Below are 20,632 nucleotides of genomic sequence, written 5' to 3' on the forward strand. Positions count from 1 at the left end.
TGTCACCTTCCCGCACTGCAACAGAACTGTCCGTCTACATGACCACTATGACTGCAACACAAAAAATGTAGTCTGCTGCGCTTTCTGCCAACATTGCAGGAATTTCTATATCGGCAAAACAAACAGAAAGCTGAGTAACCGTATTAAAGAACACACAGCAGCAATATGCAAACAGGACAGTTTGAATGCCTTGGCTAAACACAGTGCTATTTGCCCAAACTTCACAGGATTCAAATTCACAGCGCTGGAAAAAATAACAGAGTTTGTAGGGGACATGGACACATTCTGCAAGTCCGGGAATTAAAATGGCAGATAGAACTGAGAGCTGATGTCTATCCAAGTCTCAACGAAACACTGTACATTAAATATGCACTTAAATGGTATAGAGATTGAAATGTGATAGGGGTTGAAAGTTTAACACTTGTGCAAGCAGATTTAATGTGTTCCCTCTCTCCCTTACTCAGCGTAAGCCTGGACATCAAATGTGTGCTTAGAAGGTATAGAGATTGAAATGTGATAGGGTTTGAAGAATTGTGCAAGTGGATTTAATGTATTTATGGATTTACAACTGTGCAAGTGAATATAATGTGTTTCCTCTCTCCCTGACTCTTGCCTCCCCCTACCCCCTACACACACGCTCCCAGTCACCAGGCTAGCCCCTGCCAACCCCACCAACAACCCCCCCGGTCTCCTTTTCACGCAGCCATTCAAGGATTGGTACCATCTGAACCAGCCCATGGGCGGTACCATCCGCACTGACCCAGTCTTCTGGGACTCTCTATTATTCATATTCTCCTACCCGTCCAACCCCGGCTCCACACTCAGTGTTGTGGGCGGCCACCAAACAGCCCCCCCTCAAGTCCACACCACATTCCTCCCACTCTCCCCTCAGGTGGCATACCCACACATTTCTCTACACACATACACGCACACACACACACACCAATACCCGAGCATAGTAGGACTCTCTATCTGACTCCTCCACCTTCGGCCGTGCCCTTCTTTACTTACCTTTGGAAGCATGGACTCATAAGTTACGCAAAGTAACTATACGTAATTTCTGGGTTGTCCCATCAGGGACGAACCAATCTGGGTGTTAATATTAGAATTAACACAACATGACTCTCATCTTATATTTTATTTTAATTTTTTTTTTTTTTTTTTTTTTTGCTTTTGCACACGATCCCTATTAGTATGCACACAACACCACAAGGCTATTACTGCCTGACTAATTTACCTTAAGTAATTGCAATTGTAATGTTAATGAAAATGCACACAGCACCCTGCCTGTAAACACTTTACTATTGGAAAGGAACTGTTGTTAATTTAAATGGCCTGCTAGAACTAATGTATTTAAAGGAAGTGAAAATGGTTGCTCATAGTTATGAAACGTCTTTCTGAAGAAGTCTTGATAGTAAATAAGACGAAAGCGCTAAAGTACTAAAAGAGTTGATGTGATTTACTATTTTTTGAATGCTGTTACTGTCACGAAGTTCATTTCTTGGTGTGTGTGTGTGTGTGTGTGTGTGTGTGTGTGTGTGTGTGTGTATATATATATATATGTGTGTGTGTGTGTGTGTGTATCATTGGAATGTTTACTGCTTCCACACTGTACATTCCCTATGGTACACACACTGTTCTGCATGATATGTTATCCATCCCCTGCAGTAGTTCCACCCAAGGGTTGTGCAGGACCAACAGATGAGGGAGGACTGGGTTGGGCCCCAGACGTGCTGGGACCCGGTGCCTCGGCCAGGTGGGGTGGGAGAGACGGATCTGTTGGGATCTGCCTTCCCATTTGTGCTATGGTGTGGAAATTAACAATGAATATTGGTTAGTCATGCACAACACATTACAGCATTAGTCAAAATAGCATGCATGGATATTCCCATTTACCCAAAACAGTGCAGTTATAATAGTGCCATAGCAAACAGAACCCATGCATATATGGAATGGCATTCCAGGTTGCAACAGCATGCCAGTTAGTGGTATGTCAGGCAGACAATAAAATGATTATTCAACAGGGAATATTAATATGCACACAGTTTAAACAATGATAAACCAAATGGAACAACGGTCCCAACAGTAGAGGTTTGTTTAGGAACATACCCATGTTGATTTCAGTGTGATGGTTGGATCAGTTGAATGGTGGGGGAAGGGAACAGATGCAATTGACAACTGCTATCAAGTATATTTGTCAGTACACTGCTATTCACAACTCTACATTCTGACCACACTTACAATCTACCTGGGCCATGGGGCTGCTACAGCACACCAACAGCTGTAGATATCAACAGAGCAATTGTACTCTTATTTTAGTTATACACATCATACCTGTTTCTATACCAATTTCTTTACCTGTGGGCCTGTGCAGATGAAGTGTGTGCACATTACATTGCTGTTTCTACACACATTTCAGATTCACATATTAGTTGCAGGCCCCGGAGAGTGTGTTGTGCCTTTCACATACATCTACTGTGACATTCTCTGTGTGCAGGTTTCCTGGCAACTGGGGAAACTATCCATGACATTGTGACACTTGAGGGGCTTGTCTGGGCCAGACTGCAGAGTGTGGATGGTCTAGCTTGCATCTATTTGTAGGACTGGGGCTGATCAACACAACAGTTGTACACCTTTCATAGTTATACACATCATACTAGTATTTCTATCCAAATTCATTTACCTGTGTGCCCTATATGGAAAATGTATGTGTTGCAGTACATTATTTTTTCTTTTCAGATTGCAGTTCACATCTGTAGAACCAGACTGAGATGTTAGTGGCATTCCCTGGATTTGAACCATGGTGTGTGTGCAAAATTGAACTACAGGCCTAGTCCTTTTCAGGCTGAGCTACTGAGGAGGTGTTGTGTGTTGCTTGTGACATTTCTATCTAGTACATATTTTTGTGCACAGTACTTTTATTATGACATGTTGCATTATTTGTTTCCCATTTTCATTACAAATTATACATACACAACAGACATTGGTGTCACTGTTTGTGAAACATGGGCACATTAGCTGGATTGCACATATGACTGTTTTACAACTACATACTGCAATTTAGATTCCTGAGTACATAGTGTAGGTTTTGAGTCTGCACCTGTTAGCCTTATACATTTTCAGTACATTCACATCTATATACAGCTGAAATTGAAAGGTTAACACAGGACAATGCTGGCAGACAAATAAAACACATTCTGATGGAAATATGTACTGTTGCTTTTTTTCAGTTATTTGACATGCCCATTCTAAAATATACAGACAAGCAGTGCTAAATCAGTTCACTTCAGTTAATGCATTCTGCAGGACATACACATTTCTATTTTACAGGTACAAGTGAGATGACACACACCAGTGTTTAAGATCACCTTTATTAGTTTTGACATAGATATTCGTGTACAACTCAGAAATCCACAATTACTATTCCTGCATGATCTGCACAGGGGAATGCTTTCCATTTCTAACTGTTACAGTAGCCCTGACATGGCACTTTCTTGGCAGGTTCACTCAGACACACTCATACATATTCTAATATTCCTCTCCTGCAATATTGTACCTTGTTTGCTACTGATATCTGTATTACACAGCAGCTGGGAATACTCCATTTTAACACTGGCAGCCTGACACAGGCATTTATTCCTGACTTTTACAGCACAATTATTTATACAGGCAGTACTACCATTACTATAATTTTGATTTCTTACTGCTAATAGTAGTGGGTATTCTCTACTCACCAAACTGCTGATGCAGCCAGGCCAGTTGCTCGGCATGAGCCTCAACATTCTGGGACCTCTCCACAGCAGCTATATGGGGAAACATCACACATTAATCACACTTGCACAGTCACAAGTTGAACCTTTTCCATACTTAGAGATACATAAGACTGCATACTTACAGACAGGTGGGACATCCTGCGCTCGGGCTTCTTGGATCCACTGGTCCAAGAGTGCACCCCTCCTCCGCTTCAGGTCGTTATGGTGGTGATGTACCTGCTCACCAGCCCGGGGTATGCCACTGGCACTGGTGAAATCATGTGCAAGCTGGTCGCAGGCCTCCGCTTTGTACTGCGAGCCCTAGTACTGGCCCTGCAGCAGCCTGCCATCATGGTTTTTAACTAGGAGCATAACCATGACCTTGGACTCCTGGATGCCCCAAAGTTGCACTCAGAAGCGAACACCTTTACCAGTGCCAGACATTTTGATCCTGCTGTGAGCAATCCCAAATGGTTATGGCTGTATTCCCGCCTGTGTGATTTAAATATGGCAGTTTTCCTGCACTTTTCCTTGATTGGCTGGTTTTAATATGCTGAACTATCCTTAGCTCCGTGCAATGCTTACACCAGCTAAGCAGAGCTGAAAGCAGGTAAGCAATGCTTACTCTAACAAAGCATTGCTTAAATCTATTTTTTTCATTAAATTTATAAATTATTTTTTACATTTATATTTTACATATTCCCACCCCTACTGTGCTATATGTGAGCCATATGATTGGCATCTCTCATTCAAATTCCTTAAAAGTTTATTAAATAATTTGGCAGAGGGGGGATTCGAACCGAGCATGTTCTGCATGCTATACCATGGCAGTACCACTACACTACAGCAGCTTGATGATGTATTCTATCACAGTAGCACTTGTTTATCATTTTCAGGATCTCAGCCAGGCTAAGCATAGTGGAGCACCGCACAAACAAGCTACACACTGCTTAAATTTCAGATTTATTTGATGAAAAAAAACATTTTTTTTACATTTTTATTGCTTTCCTCTTGCCCTACCGCTTCCATGCATGTATGGCAAGAGTGCATACATTTGGAGGTGTGCACTTGAAAGCTGCTGCCTTCTAGGTATTTGTGTTTTTTTTTTGTTTTTTTTTCAATGTCCGCAGACACTGAAATGTTAGCTACTTACATTTCAGTGTCTGCGGACACTTGTTTACTATATAATATTAGAGCCAGGCTCTAATATTATATAAATTGGCACTCATCTGTGTCACAAAGTGCCGTACGGCACTTTCTGAGTGAAGGGGGCATGTTACATGTACAGGCACTGCTGACACATGCCCTCTGAGTTGGCTCCTGGTTCATGTCCGTTTAGATTAAATAGCACGCCTTCATGCATATGCAAGACACGCTGCTATTCTAAATGGACACGAACCACGAATAAGACTATTCTTGCACGGAGCTTCGTGAATCCCAGGGAATGTTAATTACACATAGATAGTAAACACAACTCTTGAGTTGAGAGTACTAACACCACTAACTAAGGTGACATTCTTGTACTAACACCACTAACTAAGGTGACATTTTTGTACATATGTATATAGAGTATAGTAGAGTAGACTGTTAACGTTAGGTAGGCTGGTGTCGTGCCTCCAGTTATACTCTCATTTGTAACCAGAACATACAAGTGAACTGTTATGACAATGTTCTGACTATGACATAACATAGCATAGCTTCATAGTAATCCAAAATGTAATCTTAGCTTGTTTGTAGTTGTTGTTGGTCTTTCGACTTTTTCCCGGTAAGGGGTCGCCAGAGCGGAACTTCGGTCCGCTAATAATTGGCAGTAGATTTTTATGAAACGCCGAGGTGCCAGCTTGACGCCCAACCTTCAATGAAGGCACGCACGTCTTTTGAACGCTACACAACCACGGGGAGGACATGCAGACTCCTCACATAAGGCACTCGCAAGCCAAGCCGAGAATCGAACGGGAGAACCTCTTGCTGTGAGGTAACAACTCTACCGCTGCACCACCGCGGAATATTTCTGTAGTAGAAATGTGTAATACCTAGTTTAAATAACTTGCTAAATGTTAAGCACTATGTAACATCAACTGTTTCATATATTTTATGACCTTTTACTATTTGTATTTTGCATTCTATATAAGCAAAATACTCAATAAAAAGATATTCGATAAAAAAAAATTGTATCTTTAATGATGCTGGGTACTCCATCTAAAATAGGACACAAAGATTTTTCCACAAAAATAGATAATGCCTCTGTCACCCATCCCCTGCTAGAGACAATTTGTTGCATGGGGGGGGGGGGTCATTCAAATTCTTGTGCACCTTAGATAGCCCATATATAAAACAGGTATAACTGGATGCTCAGTTGAAAAATAATTATATAAGTCTAGAGAAATCACGCCAGTCATATGCAAATCAAAAACACAGAACTCAACATTATTAATCAGACCATCAACCTGTAGTTTGAGAAGGGGCATATAGGTGTCTGCATCATCTAACATTTGACACATCTTTGTAAGGTAATGCTCTTTGTCCATAAGGACTATACTTTCACCTTTATTGGCTGAGCGAATCTCAAGACAAGGATTTCCATGTAATGTCTTTAATGCATTATATTCACCTGGAGACTTATTGAAAAAGGAGGCTCTATCATGAAGTGCAGAACTTCTACATAAATCATTTTCACAAAGATTAACAAATATATCAATCAGTTGATGCATATTGGGCATAAAGGAACTTGGTTTCTTAAAGCAACTGGAGGCAGAAGCTTCTTGTTGAGGAAACATTAAACTTAAACTGGTATTTCTGCCGAATAATTTCAAATCAATAATGTTATCAGTAGTATTTGATTTCTTGGCTGGTATAAAGGATAGGCCTTTGTTTTTAACAGACTCTTGATCACAAGTCAAATCAAAAGATGAAATATTAAAAATTAAGGTTTTTGAGTCTTGTTCCTTGTATTTAGCCTGGTTACTCTGTTGCCGTGGTTCAAGGAGTGAATGCGTCCCCTTCTGGGTCGACTTTGAGACCGCCCCTTCCTGTAACCTATCTCTATAGGTAGAGGTTCTATGAGCGAAAAATGGGGGGGGGGCGCTGAAGAAGTACCAGGCACAGTTACTTTGGGTGGTTGAACTGTTAAAGAGCCATTACTACTATTGGTTGCCTTCCCCCGAGGACATTGATATTCCCATACATGCTTCATGAAGACTGTAACATATGTGGGTTGGTAGAGATGAAGTGTGTGTCCCAACTATTGCTGTCTGCAAGTCATCTTTCCTCCACTATGTGTTTGTAGTGCAGTAAGCTGGACCGCAAGCGTTCTGCTATGATGGAAAAAGACAGCGTCACCTGCTCATTCCCATCCTTGTCTTCCTGGCTTTTCCAATGCTCAAAGCCACTAAAAGAATTCAGACCATGTAGGTTGTAGTCAGAGCTTTATCTCTTTATGTCAGAGAATCAAGCCTAGACTATCAGAGGAATTCATGAATTACACTGAACTTCCCAGTGTTAGCTTTTGCCAAGTCACCCAAGTTCTACTTACCTGTGAGTTTAGATTCAAAGCTCTAATTGTAGTCCTCATGGGAATCTGACAAATATTTCATGGTATTTTGTCTCATGGACAGCACTTCAAAAGAATATTGATGAAAATTCAGTGATCATTACTTTGCAGTTTTCCCCACAGCTATACAACTTTAGGTTTACAATTTATTAGTCAGGAGGTGTAGTAGGAGGTCCTCCTCCCACATGAGGAATGCATGGTGGACTTGCCGCCCTGCAAGATGAGCTTTTTTGGGGTTAAGTGAAAGTGGCTTTTGTACACATTTCTTTGCGATATTGCTTGGTAAAAAATGTCATTCAAACAATCATCAGAAATCTATCCTCTTTCACAGTCGTGGTTCAGTGCATGGGACTATGCTGAACTGCAAGGTAAGTTAGCACAGCCCTTCCACAGTCTGATGCTGCTGTCCCTAGCAACTTAACACTGGATTGACATTAAGTTGGCATGCAACAAGATAAGGAGTTGAGTAAATAAAATCTTGGAAAAATAAATTATAATGTGGAAGGTAATTATTGATGTCTGTTGTAGTTGCACAGAGCTGCATCAGACATGGAATTTTATTTCTGTTTATCTACTGCACGGAACTGGTGTGGTGCACTGGAAATCTTGCGTGCAGTGCTGAGCCAAAGGGCTGTTTGACCTACTATTAGTTCTGAGCATTGTCTGAAACTTTTGAACATCATGCATTGGGGAGGGGGGGGGGGTTGACACCGTGCATGAATAGCTTGCACTCATTAATAGGCTACTTATGTTTAATGTCCAGTTGTAGTTTGAATCACTATTGGATATTTCTGCTTGCACATCACCATCAAAACATTTAGCTTGTACGTAATAGTCCTTGTGGTTAAGTGCAGTTATCTCACTCCCTTTGATTATGGACATTTTGGAAGCACAAACAAGGTAATTAATGTGCTTAATATAACACGCTCTTTAGGTAGATATAATCAGAATTCCAGGTTTGCAGCTCCACAACTTAAGTAGCGCTAATGGATATCTTGGGAGTATACCTCAGAATTAAAAAGCTTTCAGCTTTTTTTCAAAGCATTTAATATTTTCAGTACTGAGTGCAAAAATCTCTGTAAAGTGCTTACAATATTTATTAGAAATATTTATTGTTGAATTGCAGCACTGCCCACACATCATTCTTTAATTCACCTAACATCACCACTTTCCGCAGGATGTGGTGGATTATTGAACTTCATTAGACACACACGTGTGCTCACAGCATTGCATTTTGTAATGGCTGAAGTCTGCTGTTAACTAGCATGTATTTGATTTGTGATATCAGAATTTTAAAAGTGTATTACTTATTTTTCCAGATATGATGAAGAATTAGCACTGACTGATGGACTTGATCGTGATCTTAAAAGCCGTTCTGGACAGTCACTAGGATCCCGAGGAGGGAGGCTAAGAGATGCTGGGAAACCTATACTTGCAACATGGAAATAAACACACACAACTCTGCTAAAATTCATTTCAGAAATACAGTTTGAAAATACATTAAGCGTAATTAGTAATTAAACTTAATTAGGATATCAGCTCTGTTGTCTATTACAGCTTTCTGCTGTACCTATATACATTTTATATATGTGTGTGTGTTCATTAAGTGTTGTAACCTGCATGTGCCTTTACTGAAGCAGATATACCTTGGAAGGTTGCTAGTATATAGTATTTAAAACAGAACTAAAAAGAAATTGCATGTTTGAGTTGAACTTCCAGGAAGTGATCATAAGTGTGTTTTAGGACAAAATTATTGGGTTTCGAGTGACTCTGTATATATGTGTATGTAGAGAGGAGTAAACGTAGGTATGACATGAACCTGTTTAATTAATTATCAAGAAACAGTCAACAAAACTTTGGCTAAAGCATGCCATGTTGATTAAAATGAAATTGTCTTGGTCTTTTTCCAAATTGGAGGGAATTATATATACAATACAAGAGTCATAGAGCTGGAAACATTTTAACATAACTTCTGTTAGTGCCATTTACCAGGATGTTAACTGCAAATATGTTTCTGGTTACTGACTGGCCATTGTGAACAAACCATGGAGTATACAGACAGTATCCATGCAGGCTTTCTTTTGTTTTCTATCCCCCTGTCATTATTTTTTAATTTTGTCCAGAAGCTTAAAATAAGGAGCAACATTTTCCTACATTCTACACAAGACTGGGATCCAGGAATTGCATCCATATGATGATTTGGGCCTTGTCCTTTTACTAGATGTAGTTTGTAACACTGTCTTCATTTTGTTTCTTATATCCCACTGCAGCTGCTCGTCTCCTGGCGTTGAGGGCCCTGTTCTCTGCACTCTGCTCCTACTTCTCCTGTCTCCTTCATGAGTGTGGCAACATTAAAACTTTAAATTACCAGCTTGATCTGCCTCTCGCGGACACGGTGAACTGAAGCAGGAACAGAAAAATAATCAATTCACTGCATTGTGCTGCTACTTCCTCTGTATCCTTCACAAGCACAGCCACTGTAAAACTTTAAATTGCCAGCATAATCTGACTCTCGCGGATACAGTGGACTGAAGCAGGAACAGAAAAGTAATCAATGTAGGTTTTTACTCAAAGAAATAGGCACACCATTTCTTAACCAAAAGATCAGATTTGCCAATAAAATGTACAGTTCTGATTTAATAATCATGAACTATTGTGCATTCTGCCAATGGAGACAGGTGTCTACCCCATCTTCACCCCATTAAAGTTCCCCCCTCCCATTATAATAGTTTGTATTAGGCAATATAGCCAGAGGTTTAAGTTCTCACTTTGGCTTTCTTAGAAGGAAAACTTGCTAGTGTTCAGCACAGAATTAACCCTTACTGGTCATTCCTCGTAGTTGGTGAATAGTAAACAGTAAGAGGAATCTCACCTGATTGCTATTTTTCTGCTGCATTTCTCACTTCTAAGCCAAGGTCTACTCAGCTCCATTCCCCCTCACTGCGCTTGGGCTCACTGTTCTCCCCTTCCTTCTCCCCAGTTCCCGCCAACCCACCCACATTTATTTTAACCTCACCACACTCACCTCAACCAACTACCCAGTCAATAACCAATTCCTTCCAGTTTAACAAATTAACCACTCCCATAACTATCCCCTAACCCTACCTCCTTCACAATACATAAACTCTCTTAATGCAGTATCTTTCATAGATCACATAGGTTCACATCTACATCATGCACCCTCAACACAACAGTGTTACTTTTTCACATATCTATTCTTATCCTACTCATAACAACCCCCTGTCACACCACTTTTCACAATCTCATGATTATCAGCATATATTCTCCCACCTACCCTTTCCTCTCTCCACCTCAGACTTATTACACTAACATCTGTACAGCACCACACATCTTCAATGGTATTAAAATAGAACTGTTTTCATATAAATACATGCAAACAATAACTTCATAAAAGCAGTGTGTAAATACACTATCACCTGAACTCTTACACCCATCTTTTAATAAAATAACACAGTTACAATTAAGTGGTGACATACACCTAAACCCAGGCCCTAAACCTATACAACAAATTTCTTACAGCACACAACAAACAACTCAAACAACAAATTCCTTACAGCACACAACAAACAACTCAAACACCTTTAGCTGTCGTCCCTTCACCAACATACCTTGAAAAGGCTCTGACATTCTGCTTGTTAATATGAATCTTAGGAGTCGATTAAATAAAATACATGAGTTCCATGCTGCCCTCACCCTGTAAGCCTCTGACAAAGCATCTTAACGGAAACTTGGCTTAAACCTCACATAGACAGTAAGGAAATCCTTGCTCCTGGCTACAACACCTATAGCCTAGATAGAATACAAATGTGAGGTGGAGGAGTAGCAATAATATATAAAGATACACTAATCTGGAACACTTACAAATAAACCCTCTAGACCTAAATAACACTGAAATGCTAGCCTCAAGGTCAACCCCAATAAACACATTGTCATATTATCAATTTACAACCCTCCCAGCAACAACCCATCTATAATTGAATGTACTCTGTTGGTCATCCACAGCATTTAGCCAAGAAACCATAATAATAGGGGACCTCAATACTGACTGGCATACTTGTTCCTCTGACAGCCCCTCCAACTACATAAACTTGAATGGTTTCACCCAGATGATACACTCACCTACAAGGATAGACAAGCATAGTAACAAGCAGCCAGTTCTTTACTGAACTCTAACCAGTAAACCCTCGCTTAGCTGTCACTTAGGATGTCTCCCAGACAGCCTAAGTGACCATCTATCCACCTTCCTTCTTAGGCACCATGACTGTCCTACTAAAAGTGTAATACACAAACAAGTGCACAACAAAAGAAACTTCTCAGTCGATACTTTTAAATTTCTCCTCCAGAATTGTGACTGGTCCCCACTTAAATATCTCCATTTAGACTCAGCTGTTCAGTATTGTAAAAAAAAATTCCTGGATATTCTGTATAATCTGGCTGCCATCAGAAAGGTCAGAACTAGATTTTTCTACAGTCCTTAGCAAACTAAAGAAACCATACAGTTACCAAAACAGAGAGACAAACTCTAGGCCCAATACCAGGCCAACAAAAGCAAAGCCTCCTTTGATAAATATCAGCAGATAAGAAGCAAATTAAGAATGGTAAGAAAAACTTTTCTACACCAGAATCCAACACAAACGCCAAAAACATCCACAAAAATTCTGGAGTACTATTAAACAAATTCTACAGCCAGGCCAATCCTCAACCCCAACCCCCACTACCACTAATTCTAAAGGAAAGTATAGCTACCCAATTCAACTCCTTCTTTACCAATTATATACATGCACTCGTAAAAAACAATAATAAAGCTCCACTAGTCACTCCACCTGAAACTAGTGTTACCCCCACTGCTGTCTTTCTACAACCTGTACAAACAAGTAAAATAAACAAATTATTAAAAAAAAACTAAAGCCCACATCAATGGCTGCCAACCAGCTACCAAATGAATGCCTCAAGGTAGCAGCTGATGCCATCGGTTACCCTGTCTGAATCTTGATCAATAGATCTGTCTCAGAATAGTGCATCCCCAAGCTTTGGAAAATTTCTTAAGTGATCCCACTACACAAAGGTGGCTCCTCAATAGAATTTCCAATTATAGACCAATATCCATTCTATCATCCCTCCTAACCAATCAACCCAGACACTGTACTACAACTGCCCTCTTAACTTTCACTAACACTGTAAACCAACTCAGAAATGATAGGCATTTTGTCTTCCCTTACTTTCTAGATATGTCTAAGGCATTTGACACAGTATCCCACCAAAAGCTCTTAAATGAGCTTGCATCCCTTAACATATCACAACAAGCCCTTTTCTGGTTCCAGAACTATCTATATGATCGAAAACAGAGCTGGGAAATGGCAAAAAGATCTCTTCCCTGCTACCCATTATGGTTGGTATCCCACAAGGCTCAATTTTAGGTCTACTCCTCTTTTCTATCTTTACAAACAAACTTCACACAACTACTAGCCCTGCTACTATCATCCAGTACATAGATGACACCACTCTCTGTGCTGCACCCTATCTACCACAACTTTAAGAAACTACCCAAAAATCCTTTTCTGCCATCGAATCCTACCTTCTCAGCTATCAACTTATGCTAAATTCTAACAAAACCAAATCAGTGCTCTTCCCCAATAACTATAGCAAGTCCAAAAATGACAGTCATCCCTGTAAGATCATTTTTTTATCCAACAACACAGTAATCGAGACAGTCTCACATACCATGCTGCTAGGTGTCACTAATGATAGCAGTTTGATATTTAACAAACATGTGTCACCTGTTATTTAAAAAGCCCACGTAAAGTTAGGTTCTGTCTACAGAGTTAAGAATTATCTCACCAGCACCTCCAGACAATCAATTGCCAGGACCCACCTTTTGTGTACACTACTGTACGCCTTCCATATATTCACAAACCTTAGAAAATCTGACCTAATTAAGCTAGAGACGTCTTACCACAAATTCACCGCCATCCAACCTTTTATCCTTACACCAACTTTTACAGTAACTCACTCTGTCATATATCAACCCGATAAATGCCCAGCCCTAAAACCTAGTACAAACCCACACCAATAATAGAACCCTAAGATCTTCAGACAAATTCCAGCTAAAAGTTTCTAAATCCAGTAACAGCTTTGTGGAGTCTCGTTATTCAAATCATATCTCTAAATCATGGAATTCAATCTCTTAGCATATTAACACCAGTAACCCTGCCATGTTCAAAAAACTGCTCAAAACACATTTAAATGACAAATGTTTATGCTCCTGCACATCCCCAGGCTGAGCTGTATCATTTCTACTGTAGTTTTTGCTCTCCTGTCCTCCAATACTTTTCTTCTGTACTTTTCTATTTACTTTTCAAACCAATCTCCCCTCTTAATATGTCCATCTCTGTTCTACTGCTATATTTCTCATTATTTCTAACATGCCATCTTTCCCACTGTTATATTGTATATTCTCCTGATCTCATACCTCATCAGAATTTACTATTCATCCTGCACAGTGTTCTCCAAATTTGTTTGATATTGCCTGTGACTTTAATACTTGTATCCTAATTCTTTGAACTAGGTATCAGAATGGTATGCTCCTTGTATTTCCCAAACTTCATTATGGTCTTGTATTTCTGTATTCTTTTCCTCCTCAAATTTTGTATGACGATCCTGTTCTCTGTGACCTAAATTTTTGTATACTCTGTTATTACTGTATTATCTAGTATTGTGTTTGAACTAGCCAATTTCTCTTTGCTTTACTCTGCAACTGTTGTAATGCTATCCCTATTTCAGATTTGTATTTAATGTTGTGTTTGCTTTTTTTTTTTATTTTTTTGTGAAGCACTTCTTCCCGGGCCTCTGCTGAAAACAGGCTACTAGCCCATTAAATAAATATCAAATAAATAAAAATAAAATAAATGATTGATACAGTCCCACAAAAGTTAGCATGATGTTCTTGCAGGTATTCCTTAGTACTGCATACTTTCAAAGAGCTTTCAGGGGATATTTCCATATTTAAATGCCTAGGCATTGTTCTCCAGTCATTTCTCACAGCTTTAGGGAACAAAAGTATGTGCTGGGGCTTTTGAGACCCAAATGTCCCTACTAAAAGGTATTGGCATATATTGACCTGGTTTCACTTCATATCGTCGAAAGCTCATTTCATCAAATTTCAAAACAGCGAGACCAAATCATCGAAAACTCAAATCGTCGAAAACTCATAACATCGAATCTCAAATCATTGAAAACTACAAAGCAACTAGAAATAACATCCCACAGAGTTTTTACTACATTTATGCAGGGGGGCAAGGCCCCTGCACTCCCCACACCCCCCATACATTAAATATACCAACTCCAAGATTTCATTACAGTGGGGTAAAAAGGTAATTTCCTAACCCCACTGTAGTGCGACCTTGGAGTTGGTATATTTAATTTTCGGGTGTGTGGGGGGTGCAGGGGGCTTTCCCCTGCATAAACGTAGTAAACAGTTTCTGGGATGTTATTTCTAGTTGCTTTGTAGTTTTCAATGATTTGAGATTCGATGATTTGAGTTTACATGATTTGGTCTCGCTGTTTTGAAAATCGATGAAATGAGCTTTCAACGATATGAAGTGAAACCATTGACCTCCATATGCATCTAGCAGGGCTGTGTCACATGCATCTTTCAGCAACAAAGCACTCACACCTATCGTAAGATGAAACTCGTGCTCATATTGCATCTGCTGTATCACAGTAAACATGCTGATTTGGTGATAAGTATTTTGCACAAATATAATGATATATATATATATATATATATATATATATATATATATATATATATATAGAGAGAGAGAGAGAGAGAGAGAGAGCCAGCTCCATTGGCATTAAGAGATAAAGCCCTAAGCTGACAGGGGGTGGGGAAGGAATGGCGATGTGGAACCTGCTTCCCTTTTCCATTCCACAGGATGGCATACAAGTAGAACTAGGCTGGTTATTCTGGCTCTGGTGGAGATTAGCACAGAGACCAGCAGTCATGTGGAAGGAGCGGCCAAGATTGGGAGCATATTTGCTACTGAGCCTGAGGCAAGGCCTCTCCCAGTAACCATGCCTCATTGTTCAGCCCTGTCTTAATTATGACATGAACATGAAGGGGTAGCAATAAGCCAAACACCGAATAATACACTGCAGTAGATATGTGGTTATGGCAGCTCCTTGACCAGTCCACCTTCCATGACTTTTACTTCACCAGCTGGGGGGGGACTGGCAGGGTATAATCAGGCAACAGGATTAAAACAATGTGGCTTGAGAAACAGAAGGGTTGCAGAGGGTGCACCACTCTGCCATGTGAAGATTAACCCAAACCATGTATAACACAGATTTGCAATTAAAAAAAAACTGTTGCATGTATTGGTAAATTAAATTATCTTAGGGCTACCTCATTAGCAGTTCACTTGATATAATCCTTTCAGTTGTCAGTGTTTTTAGTAATGATGTTCAACAAAAATTTCTTAAACAAAAAAGTTCATCTTTTTTGGTTAAAATCAAGGTACATTCCATTGTTATTAAATATGCTGGAGAAAACTCATCTGTTAATACTATGAGGTAACCACAAAATCACCTCTCCACCACAAAACAACTGAATTCACCCTGAAAGTGTTTTTCAAAACTAGTTCCATAGTTTTCCATTTTCAGGACTAGTCTGAATTCTGTATTGAATTGAAACTAATCAACATTTGTTCAAACCATCCCAACCCTATGTCTCCTGGTCTATGTTGAGAACAAATCCTTCGACTCCGACTTACGCAAGAACAAAAGTTATCATTGTATATTGTATATTTAAACTTCACCAGAAAGTCCCAAGAGAGGAATCAGAATATGTTCATAAATTCTATGGAATTCTTTTCAAATTTTGTCTCATTATGGCTAAAGTTTGTGTCTTGGAACACTGTGATGTAACTATCGGTCTCAATGGGGTTATTCACATGTGTTTGTATTTTTTAGGATTCCAAATATCTATTCTAGTAGGTTTTTTTTGTACCCTAAGAAAATGAAAAAGTTCTAGATCAATAAGTCCTTGTAGTAGGTTATCCTCCAAAAGATCAATTCTTCCATTGTCATTTCTTTGGTATCATTCACCTTCCTTCCCCCCTTGAAGCCTAAGGTTTTCTTCCTTCAAGCCTTCCTATGTTAAATTGGAGCAAAGGACTTGAAAGAAGAAAACATCTTTTTGAAGAGTCCAGGGTCACTTCTCATCTCTCTTTACATTCCAGGGTCAAATTTTCACCAGATATTTTTTCATCTAACATACAATTTCTTGTAAATTTTTTTGTAAATAAATCTATAATCTATATAACTTAATTAACTAAAAAAAAAAAAAAGTAAATAAATCTAAAAATCTGTAAAATGTAAAACTAAAAAATTATTCTATATTCTAAATCTTTTGCACTTGCACTTAAATATCAACATTGCTTTATTTTTTTTTGTTTAATGCTTTAATTTTTCATTCTGTTTGGTTTGTCTAACTTGTGTAATCACCCTTCCCAACTTCTGTACTGGGGATGTTGTTGGAGTCATTAGTTTGGCCTTTGGGGTTGTTTCTTTGTCTTGTGCATTGTGGGGTATCGCTGTTTACTAATGTTCAATCGTCTCGTCGGCTATTACCCCCCGTGGCCTTCCGCCTCATCTGATGGTCTCGATTCTCGCTATTGCCCTCCTGGGTTCCCATTCTCTCCTCTTCTGACCTTCTTCTCATTATGGTGCGAAACAACCCCCTACTGATACAAAATGTGTTGTATCCATTCCCGTGGCTTCTCCTGTGGTGGCGGGTCAATTAGGTATTGAGATTTATATATTGACACAAGTATCACCATACTATAAATAAGCAATGTGTTTTAGCAATGTGTGTTTGCTGATCATGTCCTAACAGGGTGAAAGCGCTCAATCTTGTTTGTTGTTGTTTGTTTAAATTTTGAGTTTGTGGTCGGTGATTTTAAGTTTTCATGCTCATTTTTCAAGACAAGTTGAGTTGAGTGTGGGATGTTGGAGATTTTCTGGAGGATACCCTTCATTGTATAGCTAGCGGGCTTGGAATAATTACTAATACTATGAGGTACTAGAAATGTTAAGTGCATTAGGGCACACATATGTTAATCTGCTCTGAACATATTTTTGAAAAGTCTGCTTCCATTTTTGTCTTTCAGTTGCCTAAATTAAGTTTAGCAGGTAGCAATAATGAGATATGAATCTGCTGTCGTCAGTCCAGCTGCTGACTTTTATGAAATGATGTATCATTGTTATGTATGTGTATATTATGCAAAAAAATAAATATTTTTAATTGTAAGCGGTTTTATGTGCCACTTGTAGTCATTATAAAGTCATTCATTACAAAGCAAAGATCATAGGGGCCTAGAAGTGTAAATTGTCTTTAAAAATAGCTGTACTGAACAATGTAGAAAAGTTTGCTTCTATCAGTACATTACACGGTAGATGGATTTATTTTTGCATTACTGGTGTTGCGGCTTTGGGGCTGAATATGGATCATCAGAGGCTATTTAGTACAGAGCTGTAGTCAGTCCATTTGGCACTCTGGGTGATTCCTCCAGTCAGTGCCCCCAAACATTAAATATCCTCTGGAGCTGAAAGCCATAAATAAATAAAAATAATATAGTGAGTAACAATACATGCTCCTTGCTACAACTCCTAACACACACACACACACACACACACACACACACACACACATACAGATCATTTAAGTGGTGTCAATTTCATATTGTTGCCACATAATTACTCTAAACCTGTACTTGCACCCAGCTGGACAAAGTGCTACACACGTGCAGGGGACCAGTCAGCACCAGTTCTCCAGTATCAGTCATATCCCCTAACAAGTGTGCATGCAGGACAGCTTCTTCCTTCACCCCACAATACCTACAACTGTGAACAAGGGCGTGGAAAAATAGAGTTACTGGGAGTATTTCTACTTATTTGAGTCCAGGTAAGAAATTGTTAGATGTGGGGAATGCATACTGAGGGGTGTCTGAAATGAGGAATGCTATCATTACAGTATTGTTAGTTTTCTGGGCCTATCCGGTGAGGAAACAGAAAGAAAGATAGGTCCAGATGAGTAAAACAGTTGGCAGAGTTGTTAATGGATACTGGGGAAATACTTTGTTATAGCTATGATCACCTAATGACAACAGGTAACTAAATGCAGCCTAACGGCACCTCCAGGTGTTTCTGTAATTACATCTCACCGACACCTCAAGGCATCTAATATGGCTTGTTCATATTTGCATTAATAATTCCAAAAATATGCTGAATACAAACCAGCTTGCATTATGGTTAACACGACAAAAATAATAATTCACCTCTGTCTAGTGTTGATAAAATTTAATTTTTGTTAGTAGACTATATTGTCATCATTTTCATATTTTTCTAAGTATCTCAAAAACAAGTAACACACAGAACTGTAGGCTAATATGAAAGCTCATATTTGGACAAATAAAATGCTGCTTACACTATGTGCGTAGCTTGAGTGCTTCCTGAGATATTGTATGTTTACAAAATATTACAAATGTAATATTTACTGTGTTTCTTATGACTTATAAAATCCATACTGGGTACATTGCAGGCACTCAGTAGAGCACTAATAACTACAGTCTGGTGAACACAACTGTAAAGATTTGTTTGTGCTGAACAGTGTGCCATTTACATTTCTTTAGTAAACTATACGCCTCCAGCCTCCAGCGAGATGACATTTTTTCGAAATGTGAACCTATAACTTGATTTTGTCAAAAAGTTGAGAATGCAAGCATTCTAAAGTTGAATTCAAACCTTCAGAGCTCCATTGGAGTGAATGATGCAAGAAAACCAGTTACAGTAGTCCAAGAGAAAAAAAGGACAGTAGTAGTATTAATCTTTAAAATGACTACACCCAGCAATTATAGTGTCTTTATGTACTGAGTGACACAAAGTCATAAAATACCAGGATTTGCAATCAGAAACTAGAGCAATGTGGCATACAGAGACCCATACAGTTCCAATAGTAATACAAGCAGCAGGACTAATAAAAAAGAATTTTCAAGTGTACTTAAGTATGCTACTGATACAAGTAATCCTGTATGAACTGCAGAAGGTAAAACTTAACAATTCTGGGTGCATTGCAGGTGCTAAGAAGAGCAATGTTGGCAAACATCAAAGACTGAAGCAATACTTATTTCATGAACTTTAATTGTACCCTGTCTCAGGAATGGGATCCATTGGTGTTGTGATATTAGAAACTAAAAATATTTCGAGAAATTAAAAAAGGGAGAACTGTGCCTTTCCTTCTGAGCAGTCAGGGACCCAGTAGTCCAGGATGTCTTGCACCTTCATAAATCACAGTCGCACAAATATTGGAACAAAAGATTAAAACCTACTCAACAATCAGTTTGTTACTCAAATGTCTGTCTGTCTTCTGGAATCAGCTCCAACCACCGCAGCAGAAAAAGCAATGTGATACACTATCTTCTTTCAGATATAACCAGGATAATTGGATGTCTGTTCATAAATTCGACCCAGGCATGACTGGTATAGCCCTCCTCAAGAAGAGAGGTGTAATTTAGGGTGGGACCAGGCAGGTCATAATGGTTACAAGACGCAGTAGCTTTGAACTTCCTATTATTCCTGTAATTCCTATGTCTTCTGCTCACAATGCTGCAGTGCTGGGGGGGGGGTTCTCTCATGGGGCGGTTCTCTCCTCTGAAAGAACACCCAAGGCAAACAATTTTTTCCATTAGCATTGATCAGTAATAATATACTGCTAACGAGCAATGATGTTTTCATGCATTATGTGTGCTAAACAGTCACAGCTACAGTGATTGTGTGCCATTCACAATTCTTCACTTTACTTATTTTTTTTTGTTAAAGGGGCAAATGAACTGTTCATCATGAACTCAAGTTAGCCAGAACCCACCCCACATGGGCAGGAGTAAATGCAATATATATGGGAACTATAGGATAACCAGTCAACCAACATGTTTTGGGAGGTGGAAGGAAACGGCAGCATCCTGAAGAAACCCACACAGGCACAAGAAGAATATACAGACTCCATACAAACAATGGCCAGAGATTAGAATTGAACCTCAGACCCTGGAGCTGTGAAGCAGAGAGTTTCCTTGCTGAGCCAACATGCTGCCCATGGTCATTAAATGACTTTGGATGCACCCAATCTGGGTCTTCTTTACAAGCATCTTATTTTATTTTCATAAATCTGATACTGTAAAACTAATTTCATAAGAGGTAGATGAGTGCATTAAAATATTTCATAGAGGGTTTGCAGTGAGAGATTTTTTCACTGTGG

At 39.2% G+C, this 20,632-nt stretch overlaps 1 protein-coding gene and 1 long non-coding RNA gene across 3 annotated transcripts in view; both read left to right on the plus strand.

Moving 5' to 3' along the window:
- The window catches only part of TTLL1 (tubulin tyrosine ligase like 1), a 932,005-nt gene extending 918,399 nt beyond the window's left edge, over positions 1–13,606 (plus strand). For both annotated transcript variants that reach the window (XM_044087529.1, XM_044087530.1), the window contains exon 9: positions 8,622–13,606. In XM_044087529.1, coding sequence (XP_043943464.1) covers positions 8,622–8,751 — 130 coding nt within the window. In that variant the 3' untranslated portion in view covers positions 8,752–13,606. The remainder of the gene's footprint in view (positions 1–8,621) is intronic.
- Positions 13,607–14,854: 1,248 nt separating this feature from the next.
- Positions 14,855–17,636, plus strand: LOC122815218. The gene is made up of 2 exons (XR_006366938.1): positions 14,855–15,894; positions 17,402–17,636. It is a non-coding gene; the product is annotated as an uncharacterized LOC122815218 (long non-coding RNA).
- Positions 17,637–20,632: the final 2,996 nt, after the last annotated feature.

Source organism: Protopterus annectens, chromosome 11.part0 (assembly GCF_019279795.1).
Source record: "Protopterus annectens isolate FY-2018-M chromosome 11.part0, PAN1.0, whole genome shotgun sequence".
Lineage (NCBI taxonomy): Eukaryota > Metazoa > Chordata > Ceratodontiformes > Protopteridae > Protopterus > Protopterus annectens.